The sequence below is a fragment of the Numenius arquata genome, chromosome 5 (assembly GCF_964106895.1).
Source record: "Numenius arquata chromosome 5, bNumArq3.hap1.1, whole genome shotgun sequence".
Classification (NCBI taxonomy): Eukaryota; Metazoa; Chordata; class Aves; order Charadriiformes; family Scolopacidae; genus Numenius; species Numenius arquata.
Genome location: NC_133580.1, coordinates 1,603,041 through 1,630,896, shown reverse-complemented (window position 1 = coordinate 1,630,896; position 27,856 = coordinate 1,603,041). Strand labels below are relative to the sequence as shown.

Sequence of the window (27,856 nt, the reverse complement as noted above, 5' to 3'; positions counted from 1 at the left end):
TGAGTTAAGGCTGTTTTAGGTGTAAGCCCGGGGGAATTAACTTCAACACTCCATTTCAGCTTCTTTTTCCCTTTCTCTTTTGCACAAACTCGCATCTCTCTCCTGTCAGGCTTTGATGGCTTTATGTAACTGTTTAAAAATTGAACAAGCTTCTTAACTTAGGTTTAGCAGAACACACTTTTTTGCCTCTCTCTCTCGAACGCACATTAAGAATAAAGATTTCCGGAGAAAACAAGACCTTTTCCATCCTCTGACATCAGCCACTGTAGCACATAAAGCCATGTCCTTGAGGACTGTATTTTTTTGTACATTCTGTACCAGTACAAGCCGACGCATCTGCAGCCCCAGTAGGCTGTACAACTGGTAGCTGGAAAGAAAGACTCATCCCAGAGAAAATACACAGGTTAACCACCACTGCAGCACCCACAATGCGGCGCTTCCACAGGGGGAGGATCCTAGAAAGCAGTAATGAGGAAAGAAACACAAAAACCTTGGCAGCGAGGTATGGCAGCAAAAGCCTCGAGTGGCAGGCAAGGCTTTGCCCCATATTACAGCCTAAGAAACAGCCTGTGACCTGCTGCTACCATGAGAATAATCCTTTTTTCTTTTCTTTTTTTTTTTTTTTTTTTGTTTGAATACAAGCTGAAAAAGTTTCTGCTCTATGTGACTAGATGAAAAAGCTTGAGAAGAGACTCCCTTCAAGGCTGAAAAAACAGAGGCAAATAACCCTTACCCTTTTCTGTGTGTTTGTATTGCCTAATTACATCAGTTTCTAAGCCAGAATCTATTTGTTGATGCTTCAGGTTGGCAGTGCTGGTGGAAGAGGCTTTCGGGAAACCCAGTAAAAATATTCAACAGCAAGAGTTGTAATTAAAGCCGTTCTCTTCTTTTGCTTTGCCTATTAGAAAGTGTCTCTCTGTGTTTGCATTGTGGGCTCTTTAGGGCAAACACTGCTTCTTACTGTTTGCACAAGCTCAGAACAACAGACTGAGTCCAGACCGGAGGCCACGAGCTATATTCAACCACAAAGACACGGCACGGCCATCTCTCGCTCGAGCTGTTTTGCTCCCAGCTCGGAGCTAAACCACGGGGCTGGCGGCAGCGGGCCAGGCCTGCGAAAGGCACCAGTCACGGACTTTGCCCAGCTCCAGCTTTGGGAGACAATGTGCAAAATGCACCCAGTTCTGCTCCTGGTCAGCACTGCAGCACCCTGGGCAGCCCGGCTGCCACCTCGAACGCGGCGGTTCATTCTCTCCTCCCAGGCACTGGGCAACTCCACAGACCATCCCACAGCTGCCTCTTTCTGCTCATTAACCCTGAGCATCCCTGGACACACTACCGGCCTTCCCCCAACCCAACAGTGCTGTACTTCCCCCAAGTCACAAAAAAAAATCCCAGGGGACACGACTGCATCGAGCACAGCCATCCCAGCAGCATAAAACCAAAGTGTTGATACCCAACATCTCTTGCATCCAAACAACCGGGATGCGATAGTCTCGCCACGCTGCTGCAGGGAGGCCAGCGCCGGGCGGCCCCTTCTGGGGATGGGAATGCTGAAGTACAAGAGGGCTACTTGCTGAAGGTACTACTTGCTGAAGTGCAAGAGAGAGGAGGTTTCCAGTATCACACAGTGAGTCAGGAAGACCATATTAAAGAATAGGACAATTTACTGTGATTATCTGCTGTTTATCTCCTGGCTGTGTGAAAGCTCTAACTCATTGCTGCCCACGCCCCCGGCAGGGTGGGCTGTTAAAGACCGCAAATGAGCTACTAACTAAAACGACTGGCAGTCATGAGCGCTAGGGTTTTTCTCCTCTGATGCCTTTGCCTGCCACATTCCCACGCCAAGTTTGCTGTCCCTGGAGGAGGCATCCTCAACGCCCACGTAACCCCATGTGCTGCTGGTTATGGGTTGTCATATCCATGCATTCTAAGTCAGTTCATGGTGCGTGGGGACAGTCACGCTGGTGTGTCAGCATCCCACAGTGGGCAGGAACCTGCTTTGGTGGTGCAGCCCAGCCCAGGGGCCATACGTGCTACAGGTTCGCCTTAGGGACTGTCCAGGCACAGAGCAGAAACTCCAAAGCATAGGCCCAAAGTTTACCCTGCGAGTGGGATTTTAGAGTCGAAAAGCCGTATGGAGGAGCTGCTACACCACTGGTCCAGAAAACAGAGCAGCGTCTCAAGGAAAAGCAGCACATTTTTAGAGCTCTGACCAAAAGACTGCAGCTTCACGAGGTTTTGGAATGTGGCCTCGCGTAGGCATCTGCACCGTGCGTCCAGAGTTCAGTGTGTGGATCTAACCAGACAGCAGAAGCATCATCAGCGAAAGGAACGCCCAATGCAGATTTGCAGAACAGTGCCCACGTGTTGCAGCCACATCAGGCAAAAAGCAAATAATAAAATAATAAATGGAAGAAGATCCTGACTCTACCTCAGGGGCGTCGCTGCCAGCACAGGAGCCGTGGCTCCATGGGGCAAGCGGAGGGGCCGACAAGGTGCAAAGGGAGTACACGTTCCCCGCACAGCCCCAGGCTCGTCCTCGCAAGGACGCTGCTCCCCAGCATCTCGCAGGCGGCTGCAAAACGGTGCGTGATGCCTTCCTTCCTCCCTAGAGCTTAAAATTGCACAAAGCCTGCCCCCAAACCGGGCTGAACTGCTCTCAGCCCCCCCCCTCCCCGTTTCCTTACCCATGCTGTACAAAGCCACGAGGGATCACAGCCCGCCCTTGGGACTCCCGCAGAGGCGGCCGCACCATGCTCCGTGCCACCGAGGTGACTGGACCCGCGCTGGCCTATATGCGGCACATTATATAAGCTATAGGGGAGGCAACTCCTTTCGCACCACCACCAATTACCTGATTAACCCCAAAATCACGGCAGAGCCACGGCTGCCTACACCAGCGCCGCTCAGCTCAGTCGCTCGGTGTCAAGCAAGAGTTACCCACCGCCAAACTTCTGACCTACTTCTGGGTTGTGTTTCACCCCCTCCCTGCTCCTGCCCTCAGTCCCCAATTATATCTGTGTGAGATTTCCTCAATTATCCTCTTCCTGCTAATAGACGTGGAAAGAGGATGCCATAACAATGTATTCCCCTGGCAGTGGTTCAAAATAAATCTCAGAATTAATGTTGAAGAGTGCAGGATGTAGGAATATTTTAATTAAACGTAAATGTATAGAAACGAGCAGATACATTTAAGAAAGCTGATCTTTTGCTGTGACCACAATACTTAACCTCTCAGCCATGCAGTGAGAATCCTAATGCTCTTATTTAATTGACAAGCCAATAAATCAGCACTAATCTCCCCTTTCTGGGTAGCTGTGCATGCTGATGTTCAGCAGAGGTCAGCTATTTCGGAATACAGCCATACTCAACTGGCACAACCCAAAGAGCAATATGCATGGGAATCCTGTTTGGAAAATACTCAAATTTGGAAAGGACAAAGCATCCTAATGCTTGAAACTGACACATCCTATAATAAAGCTTGGAGGGGCGGTACCTAGACAATATAAATCTGTGTTTGGAAATTTTTGCAGAAGAAAAACTTTATATGTAACTTTGGAAAGAGGAGGAGCAAGAACAGAGAATTCCTATTTGAACACATTAAGTAAGATATTCTGATAGGCACTCGCAATTCTGGATGAATATAGAAACAATTTGAACAAGATTTCTAATTGAGACAAAAAACGTCTGTGAGGAATAGGTAATGAACAGCGCCTGGGAACGGCGTTCCCCGTTACAGAAGATGGCAAGCTTTTGTTCATCTTTATAGGCCCCTTTCCACTCATCCCAGAAAAGTATTGAGAGAGAAGAAATTGCAAGTCTTCATAAAAAGGAGGCTTTAATCCAATGGAAACTACATCTGCCCACGTACAAGCTGCATTTTCCATACCTGAGTTCCTACTTTATCTCCTCTCTTTATCCAAAACTGTATCTTGGGCCAGAAGCGCTATACGATCTCTAACAGCCAGATAACAAACTGCAATTAAACACATCACTGCGAAGGGAGCTCAGTCTAGCAATATTACAGAAGAAATTAAAAAAGAGTTTATTTTATGCCTGGTGAAGAGCAACATGCAGCATATTAAAGGAAGCCGGGCCACATTCCTGCTGCAAATACCCAGTAAACTTAACAGGCAGCACATCCAAAGCACACAGCAAATAGCTAGTGGGGTGATCTCAAAATTATTTAGGGCACTGCAGTGCTAGATTAGGCTGAAATGAAAACAGATGACGACTTAAGCCAAGGTGGCAAAGGAAATATCTCCGCAATGAGCTGTGAAACCATCTCCCGCAGCACGGAAGCAATGGGTTACTTAAGAATCACACGGGGCTGCAGAAACAAACAGGCTTTTGCTGGGCTCGAGATGGACTGAGTAGAGGAAAAAAAGGAAAGAAAACATTTTTTAACTATTCTCCAGTATTTCCTCATGCTCTGTGTAGGACCTGGATGTTAAAAATCATTAACACCCCTGGGAACCAAGTGCCATCTCTCAAAACCCTTGTCCCCTTTTGGTACAGGAAAGGCAGTGACTCCTGTCCCACTGAAATTATAAGCTTGTCTCTGGAAAACACACTTTCTCTAAATATCTCCTGAGAGGCTCTAAACAAAAAGCTGCAGCTTCCCCTCTCGCCTCCCTCCCGTTGCTGTTTGCTGTATGTACACCAAAGGCCGCCGTTTCCACCTTAATGCACATGTACCGAAGCTATTTTTGGCTAAGAGTGACGAGGCTTTGTTTGCATAACTGGGTTCCCACCTCATGATCTGCCGCTCTAATAGTTTGCAAAATAATAGCTGGAAAACATCTGATTCCCAAACAAGTGCCTGTAAAGTTCGGTTTGTCTTTATCTTAAGGCCAAAAAAAAAAAAAAAAAAAGAAAAAAGGAGGAAAAAAGTCTTTCCGCAGAAGCACTTATAAAATGCTCCAGCAAGATGTAAACCAAATTATTTAGTGATGACCAGCTGGGGTGTGAGGATTTAATTCTGCTTTGTTTTGGGTGAAAAAGTATCAAAACAGAAAAGATGAAACAAAACTCACACCGGAAGATAAGCATTTTACACAAAGGAGTTTTAAACACTACAGCCAGATCCTCCGCAGACCTGATTTGTAACAACTCACGTCAGCCCAAAATATCATCCATAGGAAATGCAAACTTATCACTGATGGTTAAAAACAAAGGCAGAGCTCAAAATAGCAGCATTTCGGATGAAGCGAGTGTGTCGGTTGGACTATTCTCAACTGTCAAAACTGAGCTGCAATCACAGATCTCTCTTGAGGAATATTTGATATTTGTCCAGTGTTAAAAATAAAAGTGAGACATCTTAAAAGAGAAAGAATTGGCCCTAATAAAGAACGTAGGGAAATCAATCATGTGTACAGAAAGATCCAACCACTGGTTCTTCTTGACCAGCCCCCAACTGCTGGCAAAAGACGGACAAAATCCATTTCTAGAACAACTCTGTCACTGCAAAATGCTATAGAGGTGGGACTGAACATTTTCCTACTCTTCGCAGCTGACTAAGCCAGGAGAATTGACCGTTTTTGTTTTAGCACGTCCCTGTTTTGAAAGTATCAGGGCTTCAGGTTCTCGCTTCACTCCCAGCCAAAGCTTTGCCTCCCAGGATGGTGTTGCCTGAGCCAGAACTTCACATTCAGGCAGGATTATTGCTCAGTTTATACCTGAGACATCTTCACTATCTTCCTCCCTCATCCATCACCCTTACCCACCCTCACACCCAACATTAAAAGCGCTTGAGGCATTTCACTTTCCATACTCATTTGCTCCAGTGAAGTCACACAGATAAATGAATAACACAAGACCATGAGCAGCTCAATCCCTCCCAGCCACAGTAAAGAGAAGGGACAGAGACTGTGGTGGGGAAATAGCTCTCCCTCCTCGTCTCTAGGAAGAAATTTCTCACCTGCACAAATCGCCAAGCTGCCAGAGATGGGAGAAGAGTCTAGAAACATCTTTCTCACCCTGCACTGAAACATCACATCCTGGGAGCTTCACTCACGGCGCTGGCTGGCTGATCGTGCTGGGCTGTATTTCAGCAGGGGAATTACACAGCAGGTACCACACCGTGCAATTACAGGGAAAACACCTGACAGTACACTGTTCCACTGGCTTGATGGAGCCAAAATAACATACCCGTTATTTTGCAAAAGACTGCATTAGCTTCTGAACCATTTCGTGGAGTTGCTGTGGAGCTGAAAGGCTCACGGTGCAGAGCCCCAGGCTGTCGTACTGCAAAGACGGTGGAAATCTCCCAGAGGCGCTCAAGCCACCAGCGGTCAAACATCTGGGAGTCACTCACAAGACAAAGGCAATCCCACAAGGCAGCTACTGTCAGCACTGCCCTGTGCAATTCCAGGAACACGGAGTTCATTGCCAAGACACCTGAGTACATCACTGCTGCGGCAGAGCCTCGAAAAGCTTTACATTACCTTTTCCTCTCTGTGTTCCTGCTCTCCAGAGAGTTTCACCTGATTGCAGCCCATTTCAGCGTCTAGAAGACACCTGCGACAAAGGCAGCCCCATCACCGCTTAGCAACGTAGAATCATAGAACCCTTGATGTTGGAAAAGACCTTCAATGAGTCCAAGTGTCTACCCAGCACTGGCAAGGCCACCACTAAACCATGTCCCTCAGCACCACATCTACATGTCCTTAGATACCTCCAGGGATGGGGACTTTCACCACTTCCCTGGGCAACCTGTTCCAAAGCTTGAAAACTCTTTTGGTGAAGAAATTTTTCCTAATATCCATCCTAAACATCCCCTGGTGCAACTTGCAGCGGAATCTACTTCTTGGGCATCCCACTCCAGCTGCGGTTTACAGCAGGCTTTTTCTGTCTTGCAGCAATTATTCTGCCTTCCTTTCTCTCACCAAATCATGTATCACATCTCTGGGGAGAAACCCTACAGCTGACACTACCACCCAAAGCAACAGCAGAGAAGCAGAACTGCAAAGACAACACTTCGTTAGCATGTAGATTTGCAGGAAAATACATCTTGACCTGGGAAGCGACCGGTGCCCAAGCAGCTCTCCTCATCCAGCATAAGTTAAATCTCTGCTGAGGGTGAGTTCAAGGCCAGTGGCCAAAGACTTCTCTGAAGGTGGCCCCCAACAGCCACAGGCTCTGTGCTGCGTCCCTGACAAGGGGGTGGTTTCTCTGCAGCCTGCCCCGCTCTTCAAAGGATGCTGCAATGCATCCTGCTGATGCAGAGTCTGCCTTGATGTTGTGATGGCAAAGAGTATTTAATACTCGTAAGAGCAGTACTGCATCCATACTATTATTCCATCTTTTTTCCAGTTGCACAGGAGTGCGACCGCTGACCCTGCCACACCAGACAAACCTAACATGAAATGTCTACTCTTGTGCAGATAAGACTGATGTCTCAAGGATTTTGGACAACAGGATAATGTATTTCCCTAGATATTAGAGACTGAAAGAGATTTATTAGGGGAATTATTCTCTATATTCTGTGCAGTCCATTAAGAGATGAAGTTTTCCCTGATTCATCAAGGAGCTCATTGCAGGCCATGTGATTTCACTAATACCCAAGTTCCCTTTGCAGCTTCTCATCCTGTTAATTTTATACTCCTCATTCTCCAAGTACAAGCACAGCACTGGGTTAACGTCCCAAGTATAATTCAGGTATGAAAACCACTATAATTCCATAGGAAAAAAACAGAGACAAAATTAGACCATTTATTCCTACCTGTGGTACTAGGTAGTTGCAGTTTGTTACCCAAACCCTACTTCAGCTTCTTGATTTCAAAACACACAGCAAAATACAGCCAAAGCAAGCCCCCGATTCTCCCACACCAGTCAAAGCATCACAGCAGCGTGGCTTTGTGCACTGCATTTGTTTTTTTATGAATGTATTCTCTCCACATTACTCGAGCATCATCAGATTAGAACAGGTAGGGGAAGGGTCCCAGATCTTCCTTCCAGGGTGTCAACGGAAATAAATCAAGAGCTTTGGACACAGCATGGCACCACACACAGCTCACACCACCACAGGAGCAGGAGGACAGCCTTCCCACCTCCACACTGCAGCTATCACAGGAGCCGAAGGGGAATTGCCCTTGGCCATCTCAGTCTGATGATGCAGCTCCGGACCTCATCTCTGAGAGTACAGGGAGCCACACACATGGAAACCGCTCCCCCTCCATCCCTTGATGAGTTTCTGGATGCATTCACCTGGTCAGGCACCAGTGGCTTCAGCTGCACTTTTGTATGGAAGATGCACCTCAGAATCACATCTCAGCAGCTACAGAAGAGATTTTTGAAGCTGACCTGTGCTTTCTCCTTTCCCTCCCAAATTTAGCTCCTTTTCAGCTAAATACTGGTGACACTGCAGTGGCCTTGAATCACAAATGCGGCCAGAGCTTAGGAAGCACTACAAAAGCATTTGTTCCAATATTTATTCAGAAATTTTTCATGCTACACCTACCACAGACTTTAGTTTATTGAGAACATAGTGCACTGGGGAAGGGCAAACCACATAGAGTCCATGCTGCTGCCAAGCAAAATGTCATTAAGGCTTTAGCAGTGCAACACAAATTGAGTTTACATTAAAGCTTCTTTTGTATAAACCATATCCCAGAGTGAAACACAGTGACAGAGCTGAGTAATGAGTTGAAGCAGAGCAATCAAGGTGGAACTACCAAGCAATAGGGAAAAGGATCCATTCCAAACTGATATTTAAGATGAGGATGGAGAGTTTAATTTGAACCACAGAAGAGGTGATTATGTACAGTCACCGCTACACACGCATTTAATACTATGTAGGATGCAGCATCTACCACCTGCAGTTGCACAGAAAACACTCCAAGGTCCAATGGCACTATAAAGACCTTCCATGAACTGGAAGCTGAGATTCTTCTTAATATGTAACCTCTAAACAGCTGAGAGCCTCTTCTAAGCCTGGGACTTCAAATCTCTCTCGTGCTACCCAGAACAGAAACCCACAACTCAAAGTTCACCATTTCATCGTTTCAAGCTTCTCCTTCACACTCACTGAAGCCCCGTCTGGCCCCAGGTGTGGTGGAGAAACACCCAGGCTATGGCACTGTTGGCGTAACACCAAAGTAATCGAGGCTTATGACACCCCCACCCCCCAACACTGCTCTGTGGAAAACACAGCACTCTTAAATGTTATTTCTAAGCAAGACAAAATAAGCGGAGCATGGTAAGTTTGTAAGTACTGCTCACTTGTGGTACCAGGAATCCTAAAGTGTATTTTGCACTAATATTCATCACAGTCACTGGGGAGCGAGTTCAAAGCACCGCCCATTCATGCGAAATGGATGCAAATGGGTTTAGGGATGACCTAGAGTTCACCGGAGACTATACACATTCATTCAATGTTCTCTGTGCTCTGACCAGTTTGTGAACTAAATCGGATTAGACACATCAGACCCTCGGTGCTTAAAAGGCTGCCCACTGCTGCAAACCCCACTAATTCAGAGCACTCTTCACGTGGACAGATGGGGACCATGTAACAGCATTAGAGAGTTATGAGGCTCTGAGACAGGAGCATCAGGATCTGTCAAGCCTGGACCGAATTGCTGTTTCCTCCTTGAATGAGCAAGCTAAATTTTATTTTTTATTTTTTTAACAATACTTCATGGACAGAGTTTTTCAGAACTTGCAAAAAACATTTATAAACAGCTAAGAGTGGCTTCACGGAGAAAAGCAACGGAAAAAACTGTATCAAGATTTCAGAGCACTGCTAAGTAGATCAACATAGCAGGTTTATCAAGATATAAAACAAACCCCCCAAAAACGTACAGATCAGACATACCCTGCCCGCAGAAGCACTGAATGCTTAAAATGACAGAAAAGAGATTCAACGAGGATGCATTTTCCTGGCAGCCCTCCATATGTGCATATAAACCTCTAGTAACCAGCGCATTGATATTTAAACTCATTAGCACCAGGGAAGCCACGGGACCATGCTTTTCCATCAGCCTATTCACATGGAGAGAAGGACGAAAACACGACAGGGATTTCATCCAGCTCACGTATGAGAATGCAGCAGTCCATGATCCCTGCCACACCCCCTTCCTCCCCAAAGCAGCAAGGCAAGCAAAACATGGTGCAGGACACATTTCAAGTAGGGGAAAAAAAATTAAAAAAAAAAATAACCCCACTAAACAAAAAATGCTCGCTCAGCATTATGCTGGAAGATAAAAATAGAAAACAGGAGAGCTGGTCCTGAATATCAAGCAGCATTCCTTATTCATTGCAGCACACTGTGAGCAAGACAGAACCCGAAACAACTTTCCCTTCACCCTGTTCTTCTCCTGGAGGCTGCGCCTTGTTTAAATTTCCTATTCCTCATAAACATGCCGGAGGGGAATTAGCTTTGGGGAGCTGCGGACTCGCACATCCACCATCATCGCAACGACAACCCCCCACCAGCCTCTGAAAATAACTCATGAGTTAGCGAGGAGAAAGGACAGGCTGGATTGGTGATTTTTTTGTGAATATTCAACACCTTTGCACAGCAGGTCTGCCTATGATTAGCATAGGGGATGTCAAAGGAGCTGGCTCTCATGCAAAGTTGCCATTCTAACTAATTAGACGGTGGCTTCCTCCAGCATATAAATCTGGGCTTTAGTCCCTCGTACAAGAGCAACACAGGACAGGAAGGGGGAAAAGGAGCAGAGAACAAGAACGTTTGCAGTCATCTCTGCTAAGTTAAAGGCTAAAAATTAAATCTCTAGCCACAGGTAAGATAGAGAGAACTAACACACACATCCCTCCACACATCGAGAGGATGGATTCAATTTTACGATGGGCTGAACCTCCTTCTGGAGTACGCCCCCAGTGATTTGGGTCAGCATGAACCCAGTCTGGGATGAGACTGTCACCCTCTGCTTCTGCCATCCAGACCATGAAACATCTCCCAGAATTGCTCTGGAGCTGGAGAAAGTAACTCATTTCTCCCCTTATCCATTGTCCCCAGGAATAAGCCAAGTCCCAGCTGGCAGGACCTGCCTGAGGGTAAATCACAGAGGCATAATGGATGTCAAGGGCCCTGTTTTGGGTTACTCTTTGGCATTTCAGCTGTCTGCTGCAGCAGAGCCTGCAGCCTTGGGCACCTTGAGGTCCCGTGCAAGCCTGGCACGATCAAGACCAACTGCTCCCATAAAAGTAAAGGCTCTAAGTGCTAAAACAAAATGCTTTGCACATAAACTGTTTTCTCAAGGCTGAGAAGTGTACTTTTGGAAAAAAAGAAATGCTGAAAGCTTTTAAAAGTCGACTCGGTTTGATCCTATTTACTTTTTTCTTGCTGCTTAAAATTAGGAAACAAATAAAAAAAAATTATTGCATGGCTCTGCATGTACCACCCTCCAGTGCTTCAGTTTTCTTATTCCCACCTAGGAAGTAGGAACAATAAACCTTACCTAGTCCATAGAAAATTTCTAAAGCTCATGCCCAGAGTTGCAGACACTCACTGGTTCAGACGGCTTGGGCATGACTGGTGGGAGAAGAGAGCAATGAGCAGCAAGAAAAACCACAGGTTTGTGCAGGCACCTGAGCACTCCTGGGATGACGATGAGACAGAGCACAGGATCAGACACTTGCCCTTCTCTCCTTTCCTGCTACCACCATTTACTTTCTGCAACTGCATTTTGCCATCCCTGCTGTCTGGACAGACGTATTAAGATGCAGCCAGCTGCAAAACGATGGACACTGTCACCAGACGTGACAAGCAGCAGTGACAAACGGTGGCCTTGACAAGGGGGATTGCTCCTTGGGCTTAGGATCAGCCTCTCAGCCCAGGCTTCTGGGTTAGCAGGTAGTTAAGAGATGCCATTTCTAAATCATACACACAACTCTACCTCCCCTTCTCCCCCCAGAAAAAAAAAAAAAAAAAAGGAAAAAAGAGGAAGGGAAGGGGAAGGGAAGGGGAATGTTTTTTGCCAAAATCTGCACATTGAGCAGAGCAAAGATTAATAAGCCTCTGCGGATTCACAAGGCAGCTGCCCATCAACAGCTCTGCATTTTGACGTGACATGTAGTGATATCAATGCCCTTTTTGCACAACCACCCACATCTCTCCCAGGGCCAAGATGGCACCAATGCTGCTAAGACAAGCCCTGTGCTTTGTCAGTCTCCTCCTGCTCTCCCTCCACCTCACACATCTCCGTTCAAGATGGAAATTGGGCATAGATTCTGCAGAAGCCTGGCCTCCGGTTTGGAAGTATAAATCACCCCTTTCTGTGCTAGCTCTGCCACCTGACCGGTCATCAGCTGTCAATGAATGCACCTGACAAGAGACACCCAACCCCACAAATCTTACCTCAAAATTATCAATCTTGCCAAAGAAGAAATTCTTTTCTGGCAAAGAGGCGATTTACAGACCTGTAGATCTTCACTCAGCTTGGGGCAGCGGCGACAGATGAATTTTCCAGCACTGCTATTGTGAGCCACATTTATACATCCTCCTCTCGCAGCACTTAGCACAGTACCTCTGATTTATAAACCCCAGCACAGGTTTCACACCTGCCTGTTCGCCATAATTCAGGCTGAGCAACAAGCTGCCTATTGGCAGCGCCAAACAAGTCTCCGAGGGCATTTGGATCAGCACCCAAACCCAATTCTCTGTCCCAGTGAGGAACAGGTCTTTGGCACTGGCGTGTCTGAGACAAACATCACATACAGGTCTCTCTGCTCACAAGAAGCTCATCTCCCTTTCCAATTCCACATCTTTCCTAGATATCAACACTGGTGAAGCAAAGTTTCTTAACTAACCCTTCCCAAACTTTTTTTTTTTTCTTTAGTTTTGCTGAATTTCTGGGTTTAGTATTTTTGTTTTGCTGAAGTTTCAATTTTCCACTGCCTTTGTAAGGATGCTGTAATGTCAGGTGCCGCTTGCAATCAGAAACAGCTCTGGTTTTATTGAGATGTCTCAGGACACAGACCATCGTGTTTCCCATGCATTCAGCAGCAATACTATGTCAGAAGAGAACAGCACCTCGGCTTCAAGCAGGGCCTGGAGGACTGCTATGAAGAATGCAAAACATGGCTCCTCTTAAGAGATTAAGAAAAAGAAAAATAAGGAAATAAATAAATCATCAAAACCACAGAGCAAATCTATAGGTGATCTGAAACGTCACAGTTCCCTCCACCTGCAAGAAACACTCAGCCAAAGAACCAGGAGGCCCAACGCCTCTGTTAGACCATAAAGCTTCCGATAGACGTTGAAGGGAACGCACCTATTCTTCCATTGCTACAAAATAACTCTAATAACAAACAAATCCCCAACTATGGCTGAAGAAACCACAGGTTCAGGAAGCTGTTAGTAAAGCATATTGCTAGTTTCCAAAGCTAAACATGCGGCAGGTAAATACCCCCCCGACGCAGGCAGAGGCATGTTCCAAACACCACCTTACCCTACTGATTTGCAGCTTCTCGGCTCCAGGCTTGAAGAGGTTCCATCGACGTCCACCGTTCCTGCAGTTCCCGCGCACCTTCAGAGTCTTTGAAGCCTGTTCGTTCTCAGCTGCCAGGATAAAATCCACAGGAAAAAAAAAAAAAAAAAGGAATGACAAAAGATAAATGCCGTGCTTTAGCTCAGGCTGGGGGCGGAGGCTGTTCTTTTAAATGAAAGAAACAAAATTGTTTGCAAGAGACTCATTCAACCTCTTCTTTAGAAAAAGAGAGCAGAGAGTATATTTAGGTGCTTTATTCAGTGCTCTTGGGATACAAGAAAAATAGTGCAGCTTGGATACTACAAAAACACAGGCACAAACTACGAGCCGAGAGGCAGACTCAGAGGTGGTGGAAGCAGGTGGGGTCAGAGAAGCTGGGTGTGAAGCTGGGACGCTCTCCCAGGAGCACCAGGCAGCACGAGAGCCTCATCTGCGTGCACCAACATTAATAGTGCAAGAGCTCCTTGGGTCATAACTGCTCACAGCACCTCTGCAGGTTGGACCTGCAGAAATCCCAGCTTTACAGTCGCTGTGGTCCATATGATGCAATGCCTTGAAAAAGGAAACAGCTCCTTGAACTTCTGCAGAAAACAAAAATGCAAAAAGTCCATAAAAGCTGTTTTACAAAGAAACTGGGCTACTTCTCACCCCAAGCATTTCAGGCCAGTCCCTCACAGCTGTAATTCTGATCTAGCTTTAAGTGAGGTATACCATTTACACCACATCTCAGCCTGGCCTTCCAGACGGTACATACCCAGGCACAAAACAGCTTGTAAAGAAGAGGCAAATGGTGGAGGAGGGCTGGCAACTCACCTTTCAAAATTAAGCTCTGCTTTTCTAATCAACCCAAATTTTCAGCTCCCCATCCTATTGTTCTGTTTTTGGGGTGAAGCTGCCATTCTGTCTAAGACCAGGGTTTCCCCCTCCTACATTTGGCAAGGTTAGATTTTAATCCCTTCCTCCACCAGGACTCTTTTACATCCCCTAGCCTGAAGTGACAGGCACTGGGAGGAAGGACACAGAGGTGACCACCGCTCGTGTCCCCACGGCAGATGCCAGCCACAGGCTCCTGTTGGCAGGTGCTGGTCCGGGCAGGATGTTTCTCTGTGCCTGTGTATGCACACACACACCCAGAGGTGTTCCCATCCCCTGGAGGCTTGTCATCCTGTTCATGGAGAAAAGCATCTACAGAAAACAGCCAAATTCTGGAATTCTTCCCTGAAAGATGCACAAGACTAATCTTCCTGAGTCACCTCTAACCCAGGCAGAGGTTTCAGACTGTGTCAGTCCCATGGGGTTTGAAACCAGGTAACAAAGGGTAAATGGTCCCAGGCTCTGGGAGAGCGGAGATCCACACTCCCACTCCTGGGGTTTAGGTCACCTTTACCTTACAGGGACAAAACACACACATATTACATGCTCCCTGTCCCCAAATCAAATCAGTGGGGACTCTGCCCTGCCCAGGACAGCAGCACTGATTGCGGCAGAGCTGGGACCCTGCTGCAGCCCTGGCACGGTTGGGTGGGCAGCAATCCTGATTTTCTTCCAGCGTTGCTGGGAGAGAGATTGCACTGAGACCTATTTCCTAAACGCGATGCTGACGCAGGCAGCCTGCTGTTATTTTTAGCAACACGCGTTTCACTTTTGCGACTCGCAGAAAATCAAGCTGCAGTGCGAGCGCCGATTATAGCGAGAGGCTGCTCCAGGCTCCAGAGGCAACGTGCCGACATAGTAGCACTCAGGAGCAATGTGCAAACACAATAATATTCACATTTTGAGAGACGCCTGTGTTATTTCCCATGTGCTAGAAACGGGTGCACCCCGACAGAAGAGCCATCAATTAAAGAGGCAGCCGCTTTGCCTTTTCCTTCCCGGTTCTTCTTAACCCTGATGTGCTGCCACCATCCATTAACCACCTGGATCCCCCGTGTGCTCCCGAGCAGCTCCAGCATACTCTGGCATCGCTCCCGTACTCGCCCATTGCTAAATCCCAGGATTCTTGGTATTAGCAGCATCCCTTCAGGAAATTATTTCCTTACTCTCATTATCAATCTTTTTAATTAGAGGTTCAAAAAATGATGTCAGCTATTCAACCATCAGCCTATTTACCTGCCAACACGAGACCCTTCCAGCAAATCCATTCTGTAGCGCTTTCTCTGGTGTCACTGTGGCCAGGACAAATGAGAGTTACATTAATCAAGCACCGCAGAGGATAGCTCGGCACAGTCTTTGGCTCACGAGATTCTCTTCTCGATCAGGAAGAGTAACCGAGCACAAGAGAAAAAAAAAAAAAAAAAAACAAAACCCTCACTTTTTGTTGTGTTTCCAAATAGACTTCAGACTTGAGTTGTGGTCTCAGTATCCACCACCACTTGCCACCTCCAAACGGCAAGTACTCACAACAAAGGCTGGTAAGAGGACAGAAAGCCAAGAGGAAACTACCAAATGAGAACTCACTGCTGCTGAACTGCTTTTACACCTCATGTGCCTATTGTTCATCTTCCTGTAACCAAATTATAGGCGTTGTGTTCAGAGATGTTAAAGACAGAAAGTAGCCTTATCTCATAAATACACTGTATACAAAAAGATCTTATTAGCTAGCAAGAAAATCTTTAACCTGTGGCTACGAGAGCTCCCTCACCTGGCTCCAGGGCTGGAAACAAGCATGGGTGGAAACCACACTTGTGACTTTTCAACCTCGCTGCCCTTAGCTTGCTCTGCAGGATGGGTGAGACCAAAAAAAAACCAAGCCTGGGAGAAAAACATCCCAAAGCTACTCACCGCGTCTTCTGAGCAAGTGCTGCATGCGCCCTCCCACCTGGTCCAGCCCCATCGGGGTGCTCTGGGAGAGGGGTTCGGAGCGACATCTCTCCACAAGGACTTTGAAGGGTGGTGCTTGCGGGGATGGCTGAGAAGGATGAGACATCGGCTAGCAAAAAAAAGGGTCAGAAAAGAATTTTACCAATACGTTCAAACCTCAGACAGAGCAATCACAGAACATATAATGACACATATAATTTTCAAGATGGTGCAACACACCTTTTAGACTTTCTCACTGCAACCTGCACCCGCTTCTTTTTTTCTTTTTTTTTTTTGACTGAAAGATTAAGACCTGCAGACTCTGGTGTTGGAATGCCTTAACTCCCATTGTGTGGGGCTCATACCTCGCGCACAGCTCGCAGTGTTTAAGTCCAACAACTTCCAGTGGCACTTCAGCCTCTGAGGCACTTCTGAGAATAACATGTGAGGAAGATGTCTGCTTTCTGGGCAGCATTTTGTCTACTCTCACATTACCAGGCCCCAGCAGGAGCACACGTAGGGAGGGAATTAGCTGGTGCTGAGGATGCAGTACAAGCTAAAACATTTTGGGTTGACTTCACAATGCACAGCGAGGGCTGGCTGCTTTCTAAGGGACAGCAAACCAGCAGCAAAAGAGATAACCTGGTTGGCAGAATGGTGCCTCAGACACCAGCCCCATGCCACAGTGCCCAAGCGAGGGACCAGGCCAGGTCTGGAGATGGTGGCCAGGGTCAACTAGACTTCAGATCATTAGGCACATTCGTAGTGATGAAACAGGTCCAAGGTAAAGCAGGTGAGTCAGTTTGCAGATCAGGGTCAGACAAAGCCCTGCCGTCGTTGGGCAGGTCCATGGCGGTGAGCTAGCTCCAAGGTTAAGTCAGAAAATCAGGCCTCAGGTTGGTGCCTAGCCCAGCAGGGTCGAGCTGGTCACCTCTTCCACGTTGCTCAAGGAAGGACTGAGCACCCAGGGCAGAGCTTAAATGGGCTGCCAGGCCCATGTGGTGTGGAGGCACCAGGTGAGAGTGCTTAAGGTCGTTAAGAGCAATTAGTGCATTCAAAGCACAGTGAAGGTGGACAGCTGGGAGGTCTGCTTCAATGGGGACGCCTGAACTGAACAAGGAGATGCATCCTTTGGTGGCCTACAGGAAAGTGACTACTAATTTCTAGATTTTTTACCAGGTTCCAGCTATCAGTCACCATTGGTCCCCACGTACGGCCATGCTCAAGAAATGCGAGTAAGAAGTTGAAAATGGAACAAGAAGATTTTTCAGAAAGATCTCCAGCACTTGAAAGACATAGTCATGGAGTAGAGCAATGAGTTTGCAATGGTGAGGTTTAGGAGAACAGCCCGTTTATGTGTGTGCTCATCCAGCAGTGTGATAATAGGATCTGCCCATACTATTATAAAAATAAAAGTTACAAGTTCTTAGAATAAAGCTGGGATACCCATGAGGAACAATTCCTGCAAAACTCAACAGCCTTCCTAATAATAAGATCCATGTAAAAATTAATTAAATTAGTAACAGGATGTCACTTGCCTCATTCCCAAAAATCTTAACAAAACACTCCCTTCCAGGTATTTCCAGAGGTCACATAAGGTCTCTTCCAATTCCATAAAAAGAAGCCTACAGATGGTCTAGGAAGAGGACAGGAGGTGAATAAATATAACAGCATTGCTACTATTGCCGTGCTGCTGGAGTCATCAGAAGTATCTGTAAAATGAAGTCTCTTTATAAGCATGGCTGCTTTTCTTTCAAGATACTTCCTACCCCCCCTACATCTTCTCCTGGGCACGACGCACCAAACAGGGCTGGTCTGAATCTTCCTCTGAACATCTGTTACAAGGGCCCACTGAAAACACACCCCTCTACACCATTTTCTCTCTAATGTGTAGAACAACTCCACAATTGGGGATTTTTCTAGTTATTACAGCGTGCCTTTTCTCCAGGAAGAACCCAAGTTACAGCCCTTGCCAGGTTTCAGGTGGCCCAAATGCAAGGATGGGGCAAACCATGGCATTCAAAAAAAACTTGAGACCTCATTATCTGAAAATGCCCAGGTATATTTTTAGCAAAACTAGAACAATTTTTTTTTCCTGAAAGATTCACAGAGAAAATCAGAAACTATCACAGTAGTTTCTCTGGAAGCTGACGGGTAACAACTGCTAATGAGACACATCCTCTGTATGAACAGCCTACAAAATATTACTTGAAACAATAAGATACTTACAATTGATTGAAGCACCCATAAAGCGGTCAAATACCCCAATTATAGCTTAACGTTTGGTGACTTTAATCCAAAGAATGAATTAGCATTTATAACTAACTAGAGAAAAACGCTGGAGTTTCCCTCACTTTTGGGTGACTCCAACTTCTGTTATTCTATTTCAGGAGGAAAAGATGCTGAAAGAGACAACTTGTACAACGATATTTTGCAGAATGGAATTTTCTTTTTTTAAAAAAAAATCACAATTGAAACTACTACTTTTCATTTTATGTTCCATGACATGTGACACCGTGGAAGTCTTGTGTACAATCTTAGAGTCAAGAAATCAGCCAAAAACTCGGTTTACAAAGGTCGGGAGAAGAAAACAAGAGGGCTCCTCACCGGGAGGCTTCTAGCCTCAATTAGAGACAGGCTTGTCACACTTCCACAGCCCTGCTAATAACAGGGTACCTCTTATGGTTTAAGTCTATTTGTCCTCACGACTCCAGCAGCCCCAGTTTTCACTGATGCGCTATCATCTTTATTTACAGATGAAGAACGAAGTGGACAGGCAGTAATTACTCTAAAGGCACAGTGGGAGCCTGTGGATGAATTAAGGCTTGATCTCCCATTCCCAGTTCCCAGCACCAGCACCGTGTCCAGTGACACGCTTCTCTTGACTGTGTAACGGCTGGGAGGAGGTGAAAGCCAAGAAAATCTTCCACCTAGAGACGTTTTGGACCCATAGTCCCCTAGCATATAGGCCAGCAATGCCCAGAGGTCACTACTCTGATGGCACCAAGGTGGCCTGTTGTAACTTTGAGGCAAGACCTAAGAAGGGTTTTAAGAAAATGTGGAAATCTGAATTATCCATGTGTTCCGTGGCTGGTTATATATACATGTAAAGCCTATCAGCTTTCCAAACTCAACCTGCCTTTCCCTGACAATGCTAAAAATATGTTTCCAAAAAAAACCCCTACCCCACTATAGATAGCACTAAATATAGGCTTTAATTCAAGATTTTGCTAGCACCTCCTGGTTATTAAAAACACAAAAATCTGAACAGCTTGGATATAGGTTTTAGAGGTTTTGTCTCCTCTAAAAATAAGATGATTGTCAGACATAACTACATTAAAAGCCATAAATACACAGAATCCTCATTCTGCAACTAAATCGTACCTCGCTACAGACAGGAGTATTGTGCTTTTTTGGCAATGGCAGGATTTAGGAACTGAAGTACTATTTTCTTAATTTTGAAGGACTATGAAGTCTTTTGTAAGCACAACTACCAGCAGTAGGCTGAGACCCAACCCAGGGTACTGCCAATAAGCAGGAGATGCAGAGAGCTCTGAAGATCAGCTCTCAGAAATGCCCCTTTTCCTGGTTAGCACCATTCAGGAGCGCAGAGAGGGAAAAAACAAATGGACTCAGCAGTCCCATTTCTGCAGCTGCTCCCAAAACGTTCTGTAGCAGAGAGACAATAAAACAATTTCAAGCTAAAGGTCACTACAAGAACTTGTTGCACTTCACTTGCAATTCCTCATCGAGCACAGAAAAAGAAAGTTGCTGTATCTTCCTCTCGGGAAAAGGCACTTGCAGCCACTGGACTGAAGTAAAACTCCAAAGCTGTGGGAGGATCTGAAATGTGCCCCAGCTATCGGATCGCAAATCTGCACACGCATCCTCTGGGAAGCGCACACGCAGGCAAATCAGTAATCCTGTGCTTCCAGTTAGACCCACCGCACTGGGAGAATCTCTGATTTTCCCACACGGAGCAACACAGCGTGAAGCTATTGCACAGGAATCACAAAACCTCACAAAGCCACAAGAGCACCGGTCCTACGCCACCAGCAGGGAGTGCCTTTATGGCACCTGGATAGGTTGGCTCCGAAGTCTGGGACTCAGAGGAACAAACTCAATGGCCACTCAAGAGAAACACCTGCAACCATCTGTAGTGATGCTGAGAAGCGAGTTCGATCAGACAGCCCTCTCCAGGGCTCTGAAACCAAACTGGCCGGGACACCTTGGGCACCCCAGGTTGGCCTGGCACCTCGTCCTATGGGACAGACAACTTTTGCCCAGGTTGACAAGTCTGTAGAAATCTCATCTTCACACTTCTAGCAATCATAATTCCCCCAGAAAATGGCATCATAAATGCCTCAAACCAGGACACAAACCCAACTGGTGTCTATGTGCAGCCACCCAGCCAGCGGCAAGCTACAGTCTGTAAAGCCTCTGGAGATAAAATTCAAAATCTTAAGGAAAAAGGTAAGGTTTTCTGCTCCATAAAAATAAACTCTTATTTCACGAATAAGCCAGCAGAGGGCATAGAAAGACTGCAGTGAAAACCCTCTGCTCCTTCACTGCATGAGTGACACAAACCCAAATGCTCTGCAGTGCCGTCCTGTGTGTGTGTCCCTGGGATGAGCAGGGAGGACCCCTCGGCCAGCAATGAGCCTCAATCAAGTTTCTGGATCCTAAAAACTCTAAACTGATGCCTGAAATATGAAGTCAGAGGCGTATTTTGCAACCTTGCCTCATGTCATTCCCAAAGGAGGTAACAAATCCCCCACAAACCCTGTCCAAGGACACATCAGGCGGTTTGAAACCCCGACAGGACAGCCGCAACTGCAAAATAGTCTATGTGGTATCAAAGCTTCCTTCCTCCTAAGCATCATCTCAAGCTACTGGCAGAGGCAAAATACAACTTCTGGGGCTATGCCTGACTCCCTGTAGCTGCATTCTCCCTGCTGGGGTGCTGGAGTGTTTTTAGAGGTGGGGTGAGGATAATTCCCTTCAGTAGGCACACGGGAAATGGAAACTTTTATAGTTCACAACTGTTCAAAATCTAGTAAAACCTCCGTATCATCCTTCAGTTCATTTCTCGTATCTATCTCTCAAAATAAGGAAGGCACTTTTGTTGCAGAGTTCCACTGAATGGTGAAACCAGTAATTCATTTCCCATTGACAATCTATTTTGACCTTGACTGTTCTTTCGATTCTTCAAAATGTTTTTATCTCCTCTGTTTCACAAGTTCCTGGGATAAATGAGAATTTGGGATGGGGTCTGAAAGCAACTAGGCAGGAGGACAGTTTGAGAAGTGCTTTTCTTTCTACCTTTCTACAGCTGCCCTTCTTATTAAATGCTGCTGCAACACTACTTCCTTTACAGCATTAAGATCAGCTCCTATTGAGCTGTTACTTGCCTGTAACATCACTCAGCTCCTGCCCAAAGACATTAAAATTTTAAAAGGCTAGGCTAGGAAAGCAAGAAACGGAAGCATTAACTGCAGGAGGGTACAGCTAAACAGATTTGCTGCACTGCTAGGACCAACGTGCAGGCCCCCCTGAATCCCACTCCAGCATCCTTTGTGCTACACCAGTCTCTTATACCATCTCCCGACAGGTTTGGGCAGGGAGTCCCAGTGAGAGCCGCTGCTTTTGTGCTTTTTGTGGGATAACGTGTAGGTTCTTTTAAAAATATTCCCTTGAGCTATTTCTGCTCTACGCTGCTAGCACACTTTAAAACTGCCGGAGCGCTTGCTTCCAGCAGCTGGCCAAGCCAAGCCACTCCATCCTGGCAGAACCTTCTCCCTACTTGTGGTTGAGCGTTTCACTTGAAATCCAAATCCTTCAATTAACACAGGGGCAGGAGGTCCAACAACTGTCCTGGGGAACAGGTGCCAGCAAGGACCTGGATTTAGCCCTAAAACAATAAGAGGCTGGACGTTGCTGCTGCTGTCACGCTCCAGCTGAAGTTATTCCTCTTACATGTTTATTTTTGGTAAAACGTTTCCGAGTGCCGCTCCCTGATGACAGATAGACAAGCAAATCCCTCGGGTATGTCAGGACATTTGTTACTGGAGCTGCTGGCAGACTCTCCAGGTTAGTTCCTATATCCAAGAGTATCCCTTCTTCAGCCTCACTCTTGACTGCTCTGGGTTTGATGCTGCCACCAGGTCATTTCTAAATCTCTCGGCTGAGTTGCTGGGATGCAGAAGGTGTTTACAAACCATGGTGGGCCGGACGCTTTCCCTTCCATCCCGCTGCTGCCTGGCGAGGCTGCAGGGCTTCCGTGAATCCGGAAGCCACGGCAGTCTGGAGGTCGTACTGCTATCGCCACACTCGACGGGAACTCGGGGGAGGTTTCCTGTCCAGTTATCTCAAGCACCATATTTAAGTTTCTTGGTAATGTTTGTAAGCTGCAACAGCTGAGCTGGGGCTTACCGCATCTCCTGTTCACACAGCTGACCTGGGAAATAGCCCACATTTTGCCCTAAGCGCTTTGTGATGAGGCATGCAGCCATTGCCCTCAGCTAGCAGAGATGTGGCTGCTCTGGGAAAAGAGTGCCAGTATTTTCCTCTGCTCCACTCAATCCTTTCGTGCCTCTGTTATCTGGCTCCTGCCCGGAATACTTTCAGTTTGGTCCCTGTGAAGGGACATCAAACCACAGCCCTCTCATTCAACCTCCCTCTAAAAACATTTCGTCCAGACACCACAAGAAGTGACTAACCGCTATTCACCCCACTTCGTAAGTGCCTGGAACTGTCTTTATTTTATTGTATTACACAAAACGGAGCAGAAAAACAAGTCCAGGAATAACTAACAATGGTACTGCCCATTTTAGCTGGGAGTCAGAAGTTCAGATTTTTTTCCCCCCAGTATTTCTAATCTGCTGCCAATTTTCAAACACTTCCCCTCTTGGCTCAGAAGTTACAGTGACCCCTTTTCCAACAGGCAGCAATGTCACTACCTCTGTAACATCTCTGGTCTCTCCAAGCCCAAAAGGAAAGGAGAAAGTTTCATCATGAATTGACCCAATTTCCCTACCTGTCACCTTAAAAAAAAAAATTTAAAATCATCACTTCAGCCTCAGCTAATCAGCAGGGACACAAAGGAAAACACCTGGGCTTCACACTGGGTCCTACCATGGTTTGTCCACAAATCTGTACCAGTTCCACAACTGGCATGGAGTGACATGAGCCTCAGCAGAGCCTTCGGTGGCTGAGCAGGGCACAAAACCCCCTCTCCTGTGAGACACAAGGCTGGGGCATGGTGGCACAGCTGATACAACTGCTACCGCTCACAGATTTCTGCTCCACGCAGAGATGCGTGTGCAGGTGCTACAGTGATGGGCTGAGAGCTAACGAGGGAGTCTATGGGTTTCAGGAGGCCTCTCCTCACTCCACACGTATACCTCCCTCATCCATGGGACTTCCCAGATTTCCTAGTGCTAAGCTGGACAATACAGATTTGTACCACCCAGAACCCAGTCCAAAATGCCACGTCCACTTAAATGTTTTGACAATTTTAAATTTTAAGGGCTTTGAAAGACTTGTTTATAACACATAGGAATACGCTGCCGTAATTAGAGCCACCGCTATTGCCCACCTCTCATCCACAGCTGGGTATTTAATATCCCAAAGGCCTGTGTCATTTTGTGTAGAGACAAAGGCAAGGCAGCTCTGACCAGACCCTGAGATACGCCAGTTCACTGACTCCTCTCGGACTGATATAAAAGCTGTGTCTACTGCCATCATTCATATGATGGTCTACTTAACTGAAAATCCCAACGAGGGATACACAAAAATGCCCTCAAGTGCAAACCATCTTCATAAGATGTATAACAGTATGGTCTTATTGAAAACACTATAGTAGAAGTTACTCATACCTTTCCGTTTTTGAGCCGGCCAGAGGAGACGATTCTAGAGACGTGCACTTGGAAAGGACGACACTCATCGTTACAGTTAAACTGTTCCCCTGTGTCCGTTATCTCTACAGAGTTTTGTTCTACAAATGAAGTGGTTCCACGCTTTTTAATGTGGCAATCAGTCTGCCGTAAAACCTGCCCTTTAACTGTGGCACATTTTAAAAAAGTCACTACAGAAAAGTCAACATCAGCAACTGGAGAACAGCCCAGGTCTGCAGCATCCAGATTATTCACAGGAAGATCTTGAGATTGTAGCAGGTCCCTATCCATGACCTCTGTCTTCTCCAGAGCAATCCCAGTGTCTTGAACCTCTTTAGCCATGGTTCGCTGTGGGAGGTGGATCAAAACCTCAGTCACTGCAGAAAAGTCACCATCTGCAGCTGGAGAATGGCCCAAATCCACAGTATCCAGATTATTCACAGGAAGATCTTGAGAACGTAGCAGGTCCATATCCACGACCTCTGTTGTCTCCAGAGCACTGCCAGTGTCCTGAATCCCCAGCTCACCTCTGGACAAGTCTTGCAAAGACAGCTCAGGATTTCTCAAGTTCTGCGTATCCAGTTCTGTCTTTGAAAGCTCCTGAGCTGCTGCTGGAGATGGATCCATCTCTTCAGCAACCCCTGGAGTACAAGCCATGTCCTGGGTATCAAGTTTAGTAAGGGTCGTCTGTGGAAGGTGGATCAGAGCCTCAGTCACTGCAGAAGAATCACCATCTGCAGCTGGAGAACAGCCCAGGTCTCCAGCACCCAGATTATTCACAGGAAGACCTTGAGAACATGGCAAGTCCCTGTCCACAACCTCTGTCATCTCCAGAGTACTGTCTGAGTCCTGAATCCCCACCTCACCTCTGGACAAGTCTTGCAAAGGCAGCTCAGAATTTCTCAAGTCCTGTGTATCCAATTCTGTCTTTGAAAGCTCCTGAGCCTCTGCTGGAGACAGGTCTGTGTCTTTAGCAACCACTGGAGCACAAGCCACATCTTCAGTATCAAGTTTAGTCAGTGATGTCTGTGGAAGGTGGATCAGGGCCTCAGTCACTGCAGAAGAGTCACCATCTGCAGCAGGAGAATGGCCCAGGTCCACAGTATCCAGATTGTTCACAGGAAGACCTTCAGAACATGGCAGGTCCCTGCCCAGGACCTCTGTCTTCTCTGGAGTACTGCCCAAATCCTGAATCTGTTTAGACTGAGGCGTCTGTGGAAAGTCGATCAGATCCTCAGAGAGGTCTTTAGCATTTAGCTCCATGAAAGAGTGATCTGCGATCTCTGGCAGGTGGGAAATGGATGGTTCTGGCCCAAAGGAGGCAAGTGATGTTTCATTAAATCTGTCATTCTCACCACCCAGGGCAGAGGAACTAATGTCTCGCGGCACTTCTGTGGATTTGCAATGATGCATGGGCTCCTTCCCCACCAAACTCTCAAAGCTCAGATTCTCCCATGTGCCTGAATCCGGGGACTGCAGACACGCTCCCACCGTGCAGAAGGCCCTTGCACTCTCGTTCTCAATAACCAAGCCCTCTTTGTGGGAGGTAACATCCTGCTTCCAGCTTCGGAAACTCCGCTGAGGCCTTTTCTCATCAGGTGAAAATCCCCTTGAGGAGCCTCGCAGCCTCCGAGCTGCCTCAGCCACACTGGTGAAGAACCTCACAACACCCCCAAAGTGAGTGGCTTTGGTTGCACTGTTTGATTTTTTCCGCTGGCTGAGATTCTCCTCACATTTCGTATCAAAGTCCAAATAAGAAGTAGAATGACCAGTTGTATTTTCTAAGTTCTGGAAATTGGTTTCAGCCCTTTGATCTGAAAGCTTTGAATTATCTTTGCTAGTTAATGAAATTCCTTTCAGATAGCTCCAGACATCAGAGCTTCTTCCTCTTCTGCTCTCCTGTGGGAGCACAGTACACCTCTTTTGATTGTCCCCCTCTGTAATTGCGGGACTCTTAAAGTTTTCAAAATTCAAAGACTCACTCTTTCTAGCTGGTGTTCTGTGGCAGTTACTATCATTATCATCGCTGTGTAATCTGGCACTAATATCCCTGAGACATTTACTTTCATTGGCATCAATTTCAGGAATGCTGATATTCAGCTCTATGTCTTCAAAAGAAGAATCTAAATCATCAATGTACCCCGCATAGGAGTGGCGGGAGGGTCTCCGACTGTCACCTAGTTTCTTAACCCTGTAAACAGCTCTTTGCCCACTGGCATGATGGTCCTCATCAGGGTCACAAGCAACATGGACTCTGGATGCTCTCAGATCCACATTCTTAGGCATTCTGGAGGTTCTTCCCTTTTTTGAGGGCCTTACCCTGTCCATGAAGGATGGTTTTTTTAATTCTGAGACCTCAGAGGTAACTCCCAGTAGGATCATGGACTGGGGTCTTCCTTTATTTGTAGAGAGTCCTTTCCTTCGTCTAACGAAATTCCAGATCCGGTTGCCCTTGGTCACCTTCTTATACCTGGGTGCTTCCTCCCGTTCACTCGGGATTGCATCGCTGGAGGTGCAGTGCTCAGCGCCACAGACCTCCAGCGCGTCAGTACTCCCTTCCTCCATGTTTCCTTGGAAAATCCTATTTGCGTATCCATTTGGAGCTATCACGGGACCAGGATGCTTGCAGCCCTCTATAACTTCCATCGCCCCGACTCGCAAGCTTGTATCAGGGGTCACAGATGCATTGTCTTCAGATTGTTCTCTTCACAAGACTAAAGGAAAAAAGAACAAAGGAATGCAATTAGAAGCTGAAAGTTTTTTTAGAAGACACACTTGTTAAAGCATCACAGGTCAAATCTAATCCCAGTGGCAGTGGTGGTTTTGCCATTGATTTCAGTGAGGCTGAAATTTTGCTCCCAAACTGTATAAATTTTAAAGCAACTTAAATCTGATTTAAATAACTGAAGATTTAGTGACCACAAATAAACTTCCTGCATTAATAAAATTACCACAAAATATAAGCAGAACACCATAAATCACATCTTCGTTTTGCAAATTGCTGGGACTAAACACGTCAGAGTACATGACAGAGAGCAAAAGAGGAAATTACAGTAGGGCGTCCCTGCGCATGTCTCTGTCATCCTCACCAGCCTCATCTGCCAGCAACCGGCAACGCACTCCCAACGAGTTCAGTCTCTTCAGGCAGGCATTCAAAGAAAAGTCAGGATGAGCGTTTTCCTGGAACTGATGCAATTCTGAAATACAACAGTATCAGAAACCCCATGGAATATCCAAGCCAGGTTTTTCCTGCTATAGCTATGGCACCAGCGTGGGAATCCCTCGCTGGAACTGGACTGCTTGGCCACCACTCAATGCTACACAAAACACACGTGTTCCCCTCATGTGAGTCCCACCCTAAGCAAACAGGATTAAAACTACAAGTACCCCATATGCAACAGCAATGGGAACCGCTCCAAACCCCTTGTGGGAATACATTTGAACTCCTGCTTGTACGAATCCTAAAGCTTCCCTTCCACTGGTGTACCTCTGCCCTGCCTCGCTGCTACAGCTTCATAAGGTGGTCCTGGGTCTGTCATCTACCTTGGCACCATGCAGAACTACATGCCAGACACTAAAAGGGGTTAAATACCCACAATTCCCAATCCTGCTCTCGGGAGGAGGAAGGAAGCAAAAGTGGGAACAAGAAGGGGTACAGCCCCAGAGACTTGGGTTTGACAATGGAAAAACTCCCCATTTTCCCCG

General features: G+C 46.6%; 1 protein-coding gene across 1 annotated transcript in view; it reads right to left on the bottom strand.

Annotated features, from left to right (window-relative positions):
- The window catches only part of ARHGEF9 (Cdc42 guanine nucleotide exchange factor 9), a 185,484-nt gene extending 159,349 nt beyond the window's left edge, over window positions 1-26,135 (bottom strand). Inside the window, exons 1-3 of the mRNA XM_074148280.1 lie at window positions 24,134-26,135; window positions 16,239-16,386; window positions 13,419-13,528 (exon numbers count right to left, since the gene is read on the bottom strand). Coding sequence (XP_074004381.1) covers window positions 13,419-13,528; window positions 16,239-16,386; window positions 24,134-25,564 — 1,689 coding nt within the window. The 5' untranslated portion in view covers window positions 25,565-26,135. The remainder of the gene's footprint in view (window positions 1-13,418; window positions 13,529-16,238; window positions 16,387-24,133) is intronic.
- Window positions 26,136-27,856: the final 1,721 nt, after the last annotated feature.